We start from the raw sequence: 18,655 nt of genomic DNA on the forward strand, positions 1-18,655 counted from the left end.
ATTTCCCCATCCATTTTGATCACTAATCTATGATTAACTAATGAGAGACTGTGCCAGATCTGGGGTGGCTTACTGGACTTTGTGCAACGAAACGAAACGAGCGAAATGGGGGAGTGACTATTATGTTTTACCCCGGTACGTCAAGTTCGATACATGGTGTCAGTCACCAGTGAGTGATGACCAACATCCACCAAGGCAGCTGAGACACATGTCTTGTTGGACATACCTACCGATTTTTACTAAATAAAAGCATAACTTCACTTCACACATTTCAGGGTTGAAAATGTACTCACGTAAATCACCAAAATTACATGCCAAATTCGCACATGACATGTTATTTCTCAAAGCTTGGAAGCTCAAATGTGTGAATGTAATGTATGCGCGTAATGTATACTCTCAGCAAGCGAATAGTTTTGATTGTCGGTTTTTGATACGAATCATTTCCTGTATGGCCGTTACAAGCCGTTGTCTGAATATGATGTGAACCTGTTTACCGTTCAATGCTGCCCCCTGTGACGCTGTACCCGCAAATGTTCAATGAACAAAATGCTGATAATGACTTACACGGCTTGTTCGCATCGTAAACATAGTGGTACCCGGGTTAACTGTCTTTGCGTTTGGCCTGATTTTACAACCATTACTCCCCATGTAACCACGATCTAGGATGGACAGGCTGTGTATTATGAATAGGAAAAGTCACCTAGGGACCGTTGCGTAGAATACTTTTTTGGCGAAATATTGCGCAAAGTCCAGTAAGCTGGTTGGGGTTGCCTTGTAAGGGCCCCCAGAATTTTTTTGAGATTAAAGTGGCCTTGTCAGAAATCAGTAGGCCTATAACATGTCAACAACATCCATGCCAAATTTCAAGGCGATAGGCCTACAATGTCCCGAAGTGTAACTTAACTAATCCCCCTTCCAGTATTATTAGGCCTATAATAGATGAGAGATGTGTCACATCTGGTTGGTTGCCTGGTAATTCAGAACTCTCAGCCCATTGATGAAGTAAGGAGAGTCCGTGTTGCATCTGGTTGGTGGCTTAGTGATTCAATACTCTCAGTTCCTTGCTGAAGTATTGACTGTGTTACATCTGGTTGGATGCCTACATTGTATCCATCTCATTTAGCAGCCTGCCCATTGAGCTCCCATGGAGGAGAATCTACAAATGTGCAAAGTTTGTAAATGTAGAATATTTCTGTACATTTTCAGATGCATCCCAGGACCATCTTCAATATGTACATTAGTGCTGGCAATAACTCCCAAAACTCTTCCTTTGATTAGAAGGCTTCGAAGGTCTGGACGGAGTTTTCACCTCATTTCAGTCCAAGGTCGACAACAGGGTCACGTCCACGTAATCTGCTGACAATGTCCGTAATTATTAATAAGGAACAATAAAGTCTGATATTTATAATATATATAATCTTTTAATACCAGTCTAATCTCCAAACTACATAAAGAATATACTATAAGTACATCCCAGGACCTAGAAAATTACAAAGGGCAAGTGCTGGTGGTACACAGTTTTTACCTGTACGAACAAAAGCAAACTAAAAACCTTTTTTACATGATTTTACCTGTTTCTTCCCGGATCGAGAATTTTATTTCAATATCTCAGCCAATTTTTATTTCAAATATCAGGGCTGAAAATTAGGCGTTAGATTCACCAGTCATTATGATTTTAAAACATACACACAACAAAATTAAAACGGAACGAATAACAGACTCCCTTTAAAGTTACAATTTTGGTAAATTTATCTTCAGTAAGTGCTTTTTCTTGCAGAAAATTTGCAGACTACTGACCACTGTACAGTACGAGAAATGTCTGCAATTTTTCTGCAACAAAACATGGCCTGATAACATATGACATGTTTTTTGGGATACAGGAAAGTTTATTTCAATAAAATTTATAGAAAAACAATATTTCTAACTCCTACACCAAAGCAATTGAAGCAAAAGTCAGATATAAAAATGTGTCTAAGAAGGTCAGAGAACATACCTCGCCAAACATTCGAACAAGTCCTTGGTTTATTTACAAAGCAAGAATGAGCTACTAGGAGTACTACTCCCCCAGATACAGCCAACTTACCGGCAGCAAACCAACCTGGAGGATCCTAAAGAGCCAAAAATTCTCCAGCAACTCCAGGTAAAAGATTCTCCTACATGTAAGATCACAATTGCTTCTGAATTGTGACATGATATGGTTAAAGATATAAAAGTCAAGAGACCATGGTGATATTTTACTCTGACTGAAACACAGCAAATTGGGATCAGGATGTTTACTGCCACAACACTTGGCAAAAAAAATAAATATGGGATAACTATTAAAATGTGACACACATTTTAAAATTCAGTGAATTTTACAACCAAGATACCATTGAAGAGGAGGTCCTGGGAATCGCTGATGGATAAAACTTGCTATCACAAATGCATTTTTGTGATCTGTTAGTTAGTGAAAAGCTTACGTAATATTCTAGCCACTTTCTGACAGGTCACACTGTCTTCTTCATGCAGAAGTTTATAACGGAGAGATTAGTCGGCAGAGCGTTTCGAGTTGGTGCAAAATTACATTTTGTAATAATATCGCTGACCAGCTGAAATCTTTAATCATGCCCATTGGCTTAAGATGTATATTTACAAGTAAGTACAAGAGAAGGATGAGTTTAGCTGATCTATACTAAATGACTTATTTCAACATCTGACAGTAATTTGGACCAAGCTGACTACAATCAACATGATCGAGCTAGAAGAATATTGTTGGGCAAAGAATTTACAATCAAATACTAAATGCAACCTGAGTTAGCGTCGTCCCGGGTTTCTGCACACTACTTCAAAATTCTCTACATGTCCTTCAATAAATTTTTTTTAAACAGTAGCAATATTACAGCAAGGGGTCACTCATTAAGTAAATACAGACAAAAGGGGTGTGATATCATTAACAAAATACAGCAAATTGCCAAAAGAATATACACACATATGACTTCTGCATTCACTATAATTGCAAAATCAAAGGACACTTCAGGTATACCTGCTTAAGGAGGTTTTAAGAAAATTGTATCTTCTAGGTTTAGAAAATCCCCAATTACGCCAGTATAAACTTAATGAATGAAACACGAAGCAGAATTACAGCGAAATCGACACCCTCCATCACAAATTTTATATCAACAGCAATACATTGTACACTCTTATCACTTTTATCATGTCCAAGCCAAAGACACAACATTTACCGGTACATGAAATTACGTTTCGATTTCACAACAAGATTATACAAGACCATGATTAGAAATTTTGTGCTACAGCAGAGAAATTTCCATTTCCTTTATATGCCCTGAGAACTCTGTACATGTAACTTGCCCGTGTCAAGCAAGCAGGTTTTTAACAATATGATAGAAGAACCACAAATGAAGAGTAAAGTACACAAAATTGCCAACTTTCCACATCCTTTCAGAGCAGGCCTTTGGATAGCTTCTAAAATACACTTACAGAGTGTGCTAATAAAGATCAGAGTGAGTTTATTTTTGACCGATCAAAAACCCTGCAACGGGAGGATGATATTCAACAGCATTACCCTGACAATCATGGTTCATGGGGCCATCCAAGTACACAACAGGATTTTATTTCAAGAATTCTATGTCAAGGGGTTCTTCAGAAGTATTGAATATCACCAGAGTTTATTCAGTTTGAGTGTGCACTTAAAAATGGACGGCAACTGAAAAGTTTGTCCCGTTCGGGGCAATAGTTCTGATGATGGCATGATCGAGGTGTTCCTATTTGACTGAATGAGGCGGGTAAATACAGAGCTTGTGCCGAGTCAAAAAAGCATGTTGGCACAGGCATCAAAGTGGAACAGATCCACGGGGCGCGTGCTGACGTGCGAGACAAGATTTTGAAACTGACCATAAAATTGGCAGGAAAAATCTCCTGTAATCAACAAAACAGGATAGATGGGGAAAAGTCTCCTAGATGATGATGAAAGGAGGGATTACAAGAAAACTGTTTTGTCAAAGTAATTACCAGCAGTTACCATAGAAACTCGAATTAGACTGAATGTCTAATGACGATCGACACCCAAGTTGCATAAAGCTTTTTTCGTCCTTATCAGATCCACATACCATCCGCCAACACTGCACTTCGAATGTGCTGCTGTTTGGCTCTACTCTTCATGTGAAAGCGTCAATTTTTTTAATGAAAGGTTATATGAGTATGAAGCCATGTTTATAGAGAAAGTCCCGTCCCATGAAAGGTACTGACAGAGTAAAATGTAAACCAACTGGAACCCTTTCCATGCAGTGGATTTTAGTCAAATGTCCTCATTTATGATATATTATATGATTTCATTGACCGTAAAAAACCTCAAGGCACCCTCGCTTTGTCAGGGCAGCCCCTCCATGTCGGATTTCAGGATCCATCCCATGGATGCAGCAAGAAATGCCCATAAATGGAGGTCTTAGAGAGAGGTAAGAACACTCAACGAAGGCAATAATTGAGGACTAAAACATGAAACAAGATTGCTCATTATCATCATCTCCTCTTATTGTAAGCCCTGCATCATGAACTTTCAAAGATCATGAGGTACAGGCAAAGGCATTCTGGGAAGGCACTTTCATTTGGTGCACGCACAAGCTCGGATTGACAATTTTACATTTTTACCGGAAATAACACCATGTTGATAACTTGTAGCTGACGAAAATTTTATAGATATGCAGTAAATGTACTATTGATGACAAATTGAGTGCAGCTTTTACAAGGGGCAATGAATTTAAAAGAGATCGAAGTCAGACAGGAGACACTGTGTTGGAAAACCATCAGAAGGCATCTTGACCAATCAAGGGCTCCACTCACTATGTCTTTGGGTCCGTGAGGGAGCGAGATCAAAAGGTGAATGTGATCAGAGCCATTGATAATTCAAGATGCCGAAGGTTGGCAAGCACGAAAGAAACAATAGATAAACTACACGTTATTTCTGTGTACCAGTGATCAGATGCATTTCATTTTTGTAACATTTGCTGATACGCTGTCAAGTGCAAACTAAAATGTGCCAGAACTACCACTTTTGGCAGCCAACGCTGAATTTAGTCAGCCACTATAATTCAATTGCCAATTGGTAGCTTCCCAGATTTAAAAAAAGTTTTACAACAGTCTGCTATACCAGACTAGTCCATCAAATATCACCATCAATCAAATTTAGTCAGCCACTATAATTCAATTGCCAATTTGTAGCTTCACAGATTTAAAAAAAGTTTTAAAAACAGTCTGCTATCCCAGACTAGTCCATCAAATATCACCATCCATCAACAGCTCATAAGGAAGAATGTGTACTGGGCCTTTGAATCAAGGTTCTCTGCAGGCGTAGCAGCAAGATATAACCATTTTTTTCCGTTCTAAAACCAGGACAATAAAGTGAGCACACAGACATACTCATGGAGTAGGTATTGGCTTTTCTGTTAGAGCACCTGGACAGATCTGCGCAGCAAAATGGCTGGACAAAGCTGACCAGAAGTATGAATTTGTATCAAAATACAGTCACAGCTGAATTGCCAAATAAAATTGATAATGTGGAGAGCCCTTTGAATCTCAATCAATGCTACTCAGACAGTTAAGAGAATGAATTGGAAAGAACCACATGTTCCAATCAATACTGTAAACCCTTGCATATGTTGAACAAGGTGCAGCCTTGCTTCACAGATGTACAAGTGCTGCATACTTCCAGTACAACTAGATGCCAATCCCCATTGCTAAAAACAATTCCAAGAAACAAGACGAGCTGAAATACAACCGGTATTACCGTGCTGGAACATTCGAGATGTCAAAACGTTCATATTTATGGCTCCAGCCCACCGCGGAATCCCACATTCAATATCGATTTAGATCTTATTACGAGGTCCAAAAGTAAATATGAAATCAGAACCTAAGCAAAAATATACTCTCCCAACAATCAAAAACATGAATCAACAGTTCTTTAATGAAGACAAGAATGCAAGCCGAGCACCTGATTACACACTGAATGCCATGCACATTACTATTGTAATGGCAGTATCTTCTCCATACATGCCTCCAATTATGGAATGAAATGGACTGTGTATGGCGTTCTTCAAAACAAAGCAAAAGACATGACTGAACAAATTAAGTCGATCAAATATGAGCAGTAACCTTTGGAACTGCAGTGCTATTCAAAACTTATAATTTCATTTATTGTTCCAACTTGATGACAAAGTATGGTTGGATGGTGGGACGCATCTCACAAACTTGTAGATCACTTGTTCGACTTTTTCTTCTGAAATCTTCCCCAGAATATTCTGTCGCACACTGGTGTCAACAGTAGCCCACGTGATGTTTACCTCTTCCTGACCTTGATCTTAACCGAACTTCCTCGTACTATAATGTGAGAACTCTATCCCCCCAATTTTTAAATTTTTTTATTAACTGGAATATTTAAACGTCAACAACTTCTTTGTTGGGGATAGAAATAAACGTTTTACCCACTCCGATTTTGAACAAAATGGGAATCAGTTTTTTTGCTCGTCTTGTTACACATGGTAAAGTTTCCAACTTCAAATACATCTTTTTATATAAGAAGAGGTAAACCAACATACTTAAAGAAAACATTACAAGAGAACACATCCGGGACGCACACTTTCGGAGGCCTATTGAGTTTCAGTCGAGGGGAGGAGCACACAAATGTTAATAAATTCATCTTTGGAATGCAACAAACTTCAGCACTCTCTGTGTCACTTAACAACCAAGGGCGATGAAAGTAATACAAGTAGTCCCCCCATGATCAAGCTGAGCTAGTAACGCATGTGATAGCGGAACCAATGACTATTGAGAGGGGGCTAAATTCGGGGAAAATCCAGGAAATGTAGGAGTTAATCAAAGACACTGTCACCTGCAAGGTGGGATCATGGGAGAAGTCAATAAATTGAAAGAGCAGTTTCTAGTCCCCCAAAACCGAACTAGGAATTGAACCATATGGTTACAGGCAAGTGTAAAACAAAATCTGATCTCCAAAACTACTCGTCATCGCAAGTGCCTAAAGCTGCCAATAATGACTACTTTGATGAGCTTATACCGATGAAACATTGGTCCTAGAGGTACCTGATTAAGGTTCAACTACCCCGGAGCACAGCAGCCGTAACCATGCACTTTGTTGCCAAAGCAGACCCGGATGGATTGATTGTGTCCTATCCAAACAATAAAAGGCAATTCATTAATGATGATCCAAAGCCAAATCAATGCCCAATGGCCAATTTCATAGAATATACATCCCTCAATCTATACTGGTCCACTTGGGGTCAAGTTGGGCAAAAGTTTCAAGCCATTTTCAAGTTGGTTGACATAGAACTACCACCAATACTATTTAGTAGTTCTTTTATTCATGCAATACTCTGCATGTCCACACACACAGCTTTTCATCATAAAATAAGCATTATACCACATGGGTGTAAGGCCGAGGTAAACTTATGATCTGGCACTATTCCAATGGATCAGTGAAGCGACTTAACCTCCCGAGCTCAAGCAGCTTTGATATGCAAGAATAGCTACAATGAACTATTTTGTGACACACAAATGCTTTACAAAGTCTATACTTATCAGCTAATGCTATGTATAGACCCCACGTGTCGAGAGACCACATTCATTATCATATGTACCGTACCATAGCACACTTCAGGAAGCTAAAGTGAAAAGCAATACAGTGGTAGCATTGGCATATAGTCTGTCCTCAAAATATCTTGTTTGCTTTATGTAAAACATATTCATAAAAAAAGAGGGTAGCGTTAGTTTTTCATGACCAGGTGGGCGGGTTACATTGAGAAAAAAAGATATTCAAGGACAGACTTGAGCTACGTTGAGTTGTTAAGGTTATGAAGGACAACCAGCCTTGGTCTTGCTTTTCGACAGGTGCTTTATTTTTCAAGTCTCAAAATGATATACCTTATTCAAAAAAGCCTGCTTGACGTGCTCCCCTATTTTATATCATTTAGGCCAAATGATTGATGGAACCATCTGTTAGACCCACATCACAGTGAGAACATGATATAATTTATAGCTAGGGCTTGTTCTATTCTATATATATGCAAATATCTTGCCTGTTGCACATCATTATTATGATCCATCAAGGTTGTTCAATGACAGTGGATGAAACCAACACGACATTCTTGACGGGAATGGGGTAGCTGTAACAAGCCGGTGTCAGGTCGAAGTCCTTAATGCAGATTAAGGCCAATTTCAGACTGACATGCATTACTTCATACATGAAAATTATATTGGCAGTCCATAATGTTTCAGATACTGTTAATCAAACTGCAATTCCCAAGCTTGTGAGCCACTAAGGCTATCTGAACCATGGCAACATCCTCAGTGTCATGCTGGACCCTAGTCATCTAAAGAGCATCTGCTCTTTTCCCAGACTCTTTTATCCGATAGGTTCTTCGGCACTATCAAGGGACAGAAGAAAGCAAGCATCTTCTTGATGAAACATCTGCTTTGGCTGTCCAATCTGAATGAAATCTTTTCACCGGATTATGAAAAGAAGAAGCAATTGCGTGATGTTTAAATTATGTCAAATGTGATGTGTCAGGTGGTTCATGATCTAACCGAGCGTGCCGTGATGGCCTTCTGCTTATCACTAACTCCAAACAAGTAGCCACATCCTTGGCCATTAAACCTGAAAACCCTAGAGTTTTAATTCCGTCAGATTGGACAGTAAGTCAGGGTCGGACGTATCTGGTGTCTTTGCCAGGGCAATCGCGACCCTCCACAGTTGACAGACACTGATGGTAGACTTGCACTTCTTCTATATAGGCCTATGCTCAGGCCAACGCCTTTGACCAGAACTGACAACGAATAACACCAGTCACACAGTAGTCCTTACTGACTAGTAAATGAAAAATGAGCAACCAAGTCAAGAAAATGAGGCACTGAAGAAAATGTTGCGGGGATATCTACAACCAACCCTGTGGCAATATATGCCACTCCTTATATCCAACCCTAGTAGCTATTAGATGAGAGGAGACTTTGTTACCAAGGAAACCACGGTGATGGAAGAAACAGTGAGCCCACATGACAGAAACTGAAGTGAATCTGAGGACACTAACTTGCTCAAAGGAGTGGAAGAAGATGATCATGACTACTTTTTTATGCAGGGAAAGCTGCCTGAGCAATTCTTGGGCTGTTTTCCAACTTGATTCTGTTTATTAAATTTACATCTCTAGAGAAGAATGGACATTATATTATAGCCTATATCTACTGTCAGAAGTCCCATTGAGACCATGCAATATATCCACTGGAGGCCCATTTACTACAATACTATATCAGAGGCCCATTTGGACTACACTCTGCAATAGATCTACATATACAGGTGGCCATTTGCCAGAGATGAGATGGTGATATCTGTGGAACATTGCCAGCAGAAAATTGGGGTACATGTATTATGGTAGGAATACTCTAGACGGAATGGTAGACAGATATTTAACTCTTATGTGTCATTACAATCTATTTTCATCCAGTTTTTTTACGCAGGGGCCTTGGGTATACATTGCTTGAACAATTTGACAATTTGTGATACTGAGTGCCTAGGAAAGTGCAATTCAGTCACTTGTTTTTAAAACTTGACTACAGCATACTGCAAAAATGCAAAATTTTCAGACTGACACGAGCACTTGATACAGCGTCCTTTAGAATCATATTAGTAGTTTAAAGGCACAATATCTTATCATATATCCAATGAAAACTTAATATATTAAGAATGACAGGACTCTCTGTAAAGAACATTCTAAAGTTATCACATTACATCATGTAGCAAGAATTCAAAGTTAGATGATTCTACAAACTTTCAAGAACATCAGCTGGTACAGTGTAAACTGGCATTTTAATAAATGAAAATTTCATATGTCATTGAGGAAGTCTTCTTTTAAGAAAAACTTTGTATCCAATTGTCTGTCACCTGCTGAGAAGTAGGTCTGAGTTGGGTAATGCATGACAGCTTTTAGTAACCAAAGCAACCAAAGCTGTGGAACATCATTATAACTATCAGGAGTTACCTAACATATATCAGACTTTATTACTGTATCACTGTTACAGTGCCATGACATCATAGCCTTTGTATTAGACTATTTTTGTGGTATGACTTTTTATGAACAGGTTTGAACAGGTTTTGTGGTATGAATTTTTAGGGAAGAAAATTAGTTGTACAAACAAGTTACCATGAATCTTATGCAATATATCTGCAACATGTGCAAGGCACATCAAAACATATCTCAACAAAAATCATCCTCTTACAAAATGTTAATATTGGCCAAAGCATAAAATAAATGTAAAATAAGAATTTCATTTGGCCTTTTGAAGACAATGACCTATTAGTCTTACATTGATCAAAGTTGTTTCCAAAAAAGAGCAAGGACTCTGGAAAAGAAAATCAAAATCGCATGTTTTCACAGGGTTTAAAAAAAAGAATTAAACCAACTGATGTAATCAACCCCTACATTACTATTTTAACCTAGACTTTCACAGCAGAGAAGTCAACTTTGATCAATGTTTCAACACGTGGTCAAATAAACGCTGCCATAAAATCTCTGCCAACACTATACTCGAGTCTTCTAAACACTAAAAACATCTTTCACAACAATTATTTACTAATTGCAAAACTAAATATTCCATTTTATACACATGATAATTACAATGTAACAGTAACATCTTTAGGCTTTTATGTACATTTACAAACAATGCTTCATCTATTTACAAGTTTCCAGCCATGTACATACAAACATTAATATGAAAAACACAACAGAAAGATGCTTAGCACAAGTTCCCCGCACAGACTGGTGTAGCGCTTTTAACACTCGCTATTCTGGAAACAACCAGAACATTTACCATAGCTCCAACAATCGCACATTCAGGCGCGGATCCAAGGGGGGGGGGGCACAAGACACACGCCCCTAATAATTCATAAAATATATTTAATATATAATATAATATATAATTCATGAAATATCTTTGAAATAATTAATATATAATATAATATATAATTCATGAAATATCTTTGAAATTGATCAGGAAATTTTGTAATGCACCAGAAATTTTGATGAGAACTGCAGTGCATGCCCCCTCCTTTGCCAGCTCCCGGATCCGCCCCCGAAATCAGCCACAAGAGTCTGTGGATTGGATATTACATGTACCTCCCAAATGCTGGAACCTTCTCCGTACCCTCGACAAAACCGGAAGAGTACAGTATACTGCTGATTGGTTGACCAGAATACAGTCATGATGTAAAGTACCCATCAAACAGGCATCCGTTCTATCCAAGACAATTAAAAATCTAAAGCATTTCTTACCATATAACAAAACTCAATCATATCAATAAACTATACATCTTCCCGACTATTCATGATACATGAACATGTAAATTCATTATTTCGATATCCTAGTTTTCAAAGATGAACTTATTCCCCTTGTCATGAACACCCCACAAAGTTACATAAAGGCAGCATTTCCAAGAATAACTAGATACATCAACTTCTCTGTATACTTTAGAATAGATTATACACTGTCAAACTGTATTATTCAGGGACAACTGCAAACTACTAATTTGGCAGTTTTTCACAGCTAGCAACATATACATCATACATTTCATTGTAGTATGGTAGGGACAACTATTGGTTTTAATTTAGCATGTTTTGAAAGACCAGCCAGCTATGTCTTCAACGTTCTACCAATTGATATCCCTGTAATCAAATCAATTTTTGCCTGGTAGTACTGCCCAAAGAACTTAGTTGCCCAAGGAAGGTCAACTGCACCCTCAATGTTGTGGTTAGCAATTGATTTAGCACAAAAGTTAGCGAGCTGATAATAATTCATAATGTACATGTAGTTTATACCTGTAGTTCAACAGCTCACCAGATTTTTAGCAGGCTATATGGAGGACTAATACTAGACCACACAAGGAAATAAGCCTCTGCGGTTCAGTAATTTGGCTAAGATGATAGGCCCAAATCCCCTTCTGAATTTGGTAGCTGCATGTAGTCATCCAAACTTATGGCCACATTAGTTACGTTGGCATGTCTAGGCAATCCAAGCATGAGCCACGGGCAATCCTGAAGAATTAAGAGTTAATGTTTGCTTTTCCGGCCCAGCATTTATCCACCCATGCCATGCCCCCCCCCCCCCCCCCCACCCCACCCGAGACATACCCTTATTGGCTGAAGCGAAATGCCCCCATAAGAGCACTGTTAGATTCATTTCTAGGAATTTCAACGATGTTGTAGCAACAATCAATACCCAAACATTCTTTTCCAATGGTTGTTATCATGCTGATATGTCAACATGAACTCCGGGTCACCCTTGGATTAACAGAAAATCTGCAATCCATCATAAAAGTGACGTTATATCACCAAATTAAGTCAATACTGAACAAGTGATAGCAGGTCAATTGACATGATCGATCTTGTAGACAAAATAATGTCTGAGCCACATCCACTGAAGTAACCTCAGCCCGGCTTGTTCAGTCTAGGACAACCACACTGATCTTGAATTCTATTCTCAAGAGTCTGTGGCAAATTAATTCTCAAGTATTTCCTAAAATGATTCCCATCACAAGTGCCCTCCAGCATTGGCTCAGTACAGAATCCTTCATTACATAAATTATGTAGACTGCTGGTATAGCCTATCCTGAAGTAGAGTAGCCTACAGTTGGCGACTGGATTGGAACTGAAATACCTCCACAGAGTGTGCCTGCTTCCAGCTCTCTTCACCTGGCCTTGTTACACTTTTTTTACCTCTCTCCCTGCTATATCCCATTCCCATCTCCTGGAAGATGCAGTGTAGCAGATCAGGTAGACTGAAGAGAGGTGGAGAAGATCAAAATGCACTGCATGATGAAAACATAGTCTGACACAGTCGTACAAAGTGGAAGCAACCAAGAGTTGACCACCTGAACCTCATGGCCTTTACTTCCTTACTTAAAATGAAGCCAGGGTATATCTTTAAAAATCTTGGTGAGATGAGATGCAAAAACCTTGGTGGTCAAGATGAGACTGAGAGTTGGCTCCATTTCAGACCTATGTACATACAACATATTTTCTTCCAGCCAGAGTATCAACAGCCAGCTTTTGCCAATACCAGAATTGCAATCTTCTGACTGACAAATTAATGGTGTCTGAGGCCAAGGACAAAAAATCCGTAGGCACCCATGAGGCACCTATTCCGCCAAGGTGGGACTTCTCGTGCATGCTGTTAGCATCCTGTCTCACCATATAGGCCTATGGTTGCCCTTCACTTTCAGCCTGACATCAGTTGTCATCAGTATAGGCCTGGTTGCTGCCAGAAACTGACTGAACTGCTGAGTTACATATCAATTATACCATGCCTAACAGCAGCACATCATCACACATGCAAACTCTACTCAGGGTGGCCCAGGTCTGCTTTTACTCAACCTGGAAGCATTTGATGGAAATTCCACCTGTAAAGAAATCCCTTGGGGATATATTGCAGCCAATGCAAACTGCATGACACTTGCTACCAAATAATAACCCATAATCAGAGGAAAAATGTACACACTGAAAGTATGGCTTAAATATGTTTTAGCTGCCTAATAGTACCATGATGATATCCAACATGTCCAAGTATCTTTTTGTAAAACCAAATCAAAGTGATAATGCCTCGTAAATACGGAGTAAGTATTACTTCGTAAAAAAATTAGGCGAGACAATCTTTCTTGGTCAATTAATTCCCCAGGGTAGTGCTGCAACACCACTATCAGTCTCAGGTTTTTTTTCATTTTCTTCATATATTTGTTGAAACATAAACTGGAATGCCCCTCATGAACATTGTGTGACAAGGATATCAATATAATGAATTTATAAAATGTGAAATTATGGCTTACAATATGTTGAAACTGTCTCAAAATAACAGACTCCAGTGGCATTGGCCTGTTGTCCATCGCAGCCCATTGCAGCTGCTATTATTTGCAGTAAACAAAAAGCATTTCCATTCTTGAGGATTAGACGCTGACACAACATATGGGACTGTCATGACTGTGACAGGCTGCAAGTTCACTGAAGTTCTCTTGGCATAAATCCCACAATATGATCAATGCAAACATATCTGCATTTCATCCAAGTCATCATTCTGAACCATCAGAGATAATCAGTCTGTTACCTCCCCAGAGTCCGGGTCGCGGAGTGGATCCAAGGCTTCAAGGTCAAGATGCCAAGTCATAGGCCTACTGATTTAGTTGAATTATAGGCATGGTCACTCAATGTTTTCTGCGAGGTCTTTAAGAAAACACACACATGTACATCAATGATATAAATTTCCACAAAGCACACAAAAAGCACGTGTAAATTATATCATTGGAGACGACACGTACAATCCTGAATCAGCTGCAATATAAACCAGTAAGAAAATGTACTACACCACATCATTCCGTACACTGCGAGTGTAGCTTGGAATTATTCCAATCCAGATTGGAATAAATTGTAATCCAATGCCCATTATAGTAAATAGCCTATATGAAGCATCAAAGAAAGCTTCTCAAGCTGATGCCATACATACATATTGTATAATTCTTATGATTATGAACCTCGTTGGATCTAATTCTTATTCCTGTGACTGTCAACTATTGTACGGGTGTACACGTAGAACAACGCTTTATCACAGTACCGTCAAACCTCCAACACAACATCGTTTTTTTGTTGACAACGATCCCCGATAAACACATCCGAATCTACTTGGTACCTCCATATTTACACTCGATCTGAATAGCTCCAAAGATATGACAGAGATTTTACCTTGATCTACATGTAATTATCGTTCTTTTTTAATGAACAGCATTCACATTATTTGAACCGGGCATGTTGGATATAGAATCAAAGTTGCAGTCGAGACTGCCATCAACGTTCAACTCGTGTTTTATAACCTCACTCACATCACAATCAAGCCCCTCTAAACAATCCAACGAAAGTGTGTTTAAGTCGAAATCGTTAGAATTAGTGAAGGGGTTGCCTTGCTGCTGCTGTTGGAACGTCCCCTGCATTGGCTGTGGCACACTGTTCATTTGCTGTTTCGTCAACGCTGCGCGCAGGATCGAATTGCTCGGTGGTTGAGACAGCAGTGACAAGTTATTCGGCCCATTCTGATCCATACCCTGCTGTTGCTGCTGTGGCCGCCGCAGTTGAGGCGAAAGCTTTGCCTGAGACTTTGGAGACATTTGTTGGTTCAAGTAATTGAAGGCACCCTGATTTCGATATTGGTTACCTCCGATGACAACATCGGCAAGCAAAGGCTCCTGATACATGTCGCTATCTTCACTAAGCATGTCCAAATCCTCCATACTAAGATTGCTCGTGAAAGTGCCTCCACTCATGTGATTAGTTGACAGCCTGGTAGACATCTGCCCCTGCGGACTGCCAAGAGATGTAAGTGTTGTGAACTGATTGCCAGGAGACAGCGGCTGAGGGCTCATCGCAGGGCTGTTCATGCCCATCATGTCTTGCTGAGAGCTGCACCGGAACTGTTCAGGATATGGTGGCGGTGGTGGCAAGTTTACATTAAAAGAGGAGTTGTAACTCGGCATGTCGAGACTACCAGAACTACCAGTACTGAAACCATTGTAATTTCCTAGGTTCGAATTTGAGAAAAGCAGGCCTTGATTCTGAGGTATAGGACTGGGACTGTTTGTATTACAATCAATCCCATCGTTCAGAGGAGAGTCTGTGATCGAACTGTCGGCTAATTTCATGATATCTGCAAGGCTTGATGTCAACTGATCAGTGCACTGGTCTTGTGCATTTGAATACGATGATGTACTCAGGTTACCTTGACTTCCTAAGTCATTGCTGCCCCATGGAATTGGGGACATAGATGGCACTTGGTTGTCATGGAGATCAGGTTCCAGCGTTGATCGTATGGGCGACAAACGTCCACAGCTACTGGCATTAGAGCTTGTCCTTGGCCTAAAGTCTGGACTGAGCTGGAACGCATGGAGTCCACCAGTTTCAGAAAGAATGTCAGACTCTGAGATTGTTGACGTGGGGCTAGCGTTTCCCTCAACAGATGCTCGCATTGCTTCTATCTTCTTTCGTACGCGGCCTCGTTTCTTTTCATAGGCTTTCGTATCCATACTCGTTGCTCGCCGGCGAGGTGACTTGCCAGGTTTGGCATCTGGGTTGATGACCCACCAGGAACTTTTACCAGTGCCCTCATTCTGTATCCGCATGAACCGATTGTGGAGAGACAAATTGTGGCGGATTGAATTCTGCAAGGAGAAAAGGAATTCGCTTTTACACATGCATCAACATGCAACATGCATGAACAGTTTACCGTGCACGCCACAAAAAAAACAGAAAAAGCTTCTAAATTTTATTGACTAAACAGTTAAAACGTGCCATGAAAACTCAAAAAGACCACAAGCACTGCTCATGCATGTAGCGCTAATAACTGCTATTCATCACTTCATCATTACACAAATTGGTATGCAAATTGGATCCAAATTAGATCCAGGATTTACGGGAACTAACAACCCCCAGGCATCTGGGTCAGTAGAGCAACTCATTCTGAGATTTCCTGGAACACTCATTCAGATGATTCCAAGAAGCGGTGAGGGGCCTGGAGGTGACTGATACACTGATCAGCCAAGGTTTCTGTCACATTTGGGAAGGGTTGCTTTGGAATGTAAAAGAACATACATGTAGGGCATTTCAGAGCCTGTCAGTGATTCTAAATGCAAAATAAGCACACTTTACTCTTTTTTCAAGACACAAGGATTTTGAGGCATAAAGCCTATTCCTTGAGGCAAATGCTAAGCTGTAACTAGTGTAAGTTTGCAAAAGTGTTGAAAAATAAAACAAAAATGTTTCCCGCTGTGGTATTTTTGAGTTTACTGCAGCATTTTTTAGAATTTATGTTGTAACTAGGGGTGCGCATTTAAAGTTCTAGACTTTGTGTTGCGATGGACTATTTTAAAAGTTTGGCCGCTGTCCAGTCATGCGTTTCACCTGGAAACAAAGGGTGGTTAGTAGCTTATGACATTGCCCGAATTACGTGTTCTGAGTGTGCGTGGAAATTATCGAGTAGGACGATGACTGCAAGTGATATCGTACTTTTCCTGATTAACACTAACAGGGTACGTACCATATACAATTTTACAATATTTGGCTATTAAGTAGGCTATGAAGGCAATGGAAGATGGGATGGTATTGTCTATAGAGGCCAATATTATCATGGTACAGTATCAGTATACTCTTGGAGGAATTATACTATAGGTTGTCAATATTTAATTTTAGATGAAGTTTACATGTAAAAGTTTCCAATGAATCAAGCCAGCTATGGCCATGTATCAAATTATACACAAGCGCAACCACCTCACCATTTGAACACTACTGTACCATAACCATCAAGATTTATCATGAAGAAACATTGTATTCACTTATCACGAAATAATTAGGTCACTCGCCTGTGGCTGTTGCTGTATGACCCCGTTATTGTGTTTCTGGGGCTCCGTCGACCCCGTAACCTAAATTTTAGCCCAAACCAATACCATGAATAGAAATAAAAAAGAATATACCTTCCACCCTGCTGAACTGTTGCTGTCCCCCTTGTCCTTGAAGTAGGGCACATTCTGGACCATCCAGTCGTATATCTGAGAGAGCGTTAGGCGCTGTTCTGGAGAACTCTGGATCGCTTTCGTGATTAAGTCCGCATAGGAAAGATTTCCCCAAGCATTTCTACGCGAAGATGTCTTCTTGCTATTCAGCCCTAACAAATCCTTATTAGCTTCACCATTCTCGTCAGTAACAGTGACAGACACAGGTTCCGTCTTCACAGATATTTCCTTAGGTCTGAGGGGCCAGGTGTTGGATCTGGCGCGAGCAATAGGTTCAAAGTTAGGGTCTATCTCCACATCCATGTTCGGACCGAGATCGGCCATGGCGAGGGCACGGCGGATCGTTCGACCTCCTAACCTACTTTTTTTGGGCTTCACTAATATCCAAACGTAGCGCAAACCACGGCGTTACACGTAAGACCTTTAACTCCATAAGCAATAAGATATACTCCACTATGTAATTACACTATCCGATTGAAGTGTAAGTCCTTAGGTCCCGAGAAAACGGTAGTGAAAGTAAGGCGAACTAACTACCTACACACATCTACCATCAGTAGTGTAATGTCAGTCACGTCAGTGGGCCGTACATCACCTTGGTCTCATTTACATATTTTGTCACAGGCAATGAGACTTATCAATCCGGACTTATCAAGCGCAGTGAAATACTGCTAAGTATCACTCTTTCTGCTCAGCCGATATCGAAGCCAATGATCAGAATAGTTTAGCAAATGAGATTGACATGTTTGGTCTCTAGAACAGCATCATAACTATAATGTAGATATTTTCACTCCCCCTGCTGTAAAAAGGCCAGGTGCTGTTCAGCTGACTGGCAACTGACGGGGCACAACAGTCCGTGGGGTCGTGACGGCCCTAGCTGAGTTTACAGCAGTTAAAAAAATTCCTGTTTTTTTCTTCTTCGAAAGAGTAGTGTCTTTACCAAAGAACCAGACGGTCAGGATGATTTCTAAGTGTGATCAGGTCCATATAGCCCTGTCCTTGGTTGTTCTGAAGGCCCCTGGCTTAGAGTTTACAGCATGTTATTTTGTCAGCGAACTTGGGACTGAA

At 40.0% G+C, this 18,655-nt stretch overlaps 1 protein-coding gene across 1 annotated transcript; it reads right to left on the bottom strand.

The window, feature by feature from the left end:
• Positions 1–12,176: 12,176 nt before the first annotated feature.
• On the bottom strand, positions 12,177–18,143 carry LOC135488237 (forkhead box protein O-like). Its single transcript, XM_064772758.1, has 2 exons — positions 17,552–18,143; positions 12,177–16,243 (listed from the first exon to the last, which is right to left on the bottom strand). The coding sequence occupies exons 1-2, from the start codon at positions 17,912–17,914 to the stop codon at positions 14,807–14,809; spliced, it is 1,800 nt and encodes a 599-aa protein (XP_064628828.1). The 5' UTR covers positions 17,915–18,143; the 3' UTR covers positions 12,177–14,806.
• Between the last annotated feature and the right edge of the window lie 512 nt (positions 18,144–18,655).

This window comes from Lineus longissimus, chromosome 5, assembly GCF_910592395.1.
Source record: "Lineus longissimus chromosome 5, tnLinLong1.2, whole genome shotgun sequence".
Lineage (NCBI taxonomy): Eukaryota > Metazoa > Nemertea > Pilidiophora > Heteronemertea > Lineidae > Lineus > Lineus longissimus.

What these genes read in the sequence shown, in the direction of transcription:
- LOC135488237 (XM_064772758.1), bottom strand. Translation starts at nt 17,914, where the DNA reads ATGGCCGATCTCGGTCCGAACATGGATGTGGAGATAGACCCTAACTTT. An exon ending in ACAGTTCAGCAGGGTGGAAG is followed by an intron (nt 16,244 to 17,551) that starts GTATATTCTTTT and finishes TTCTCCTTGCAG; the next exon opens with AATTCAATCCGCCACAATTT.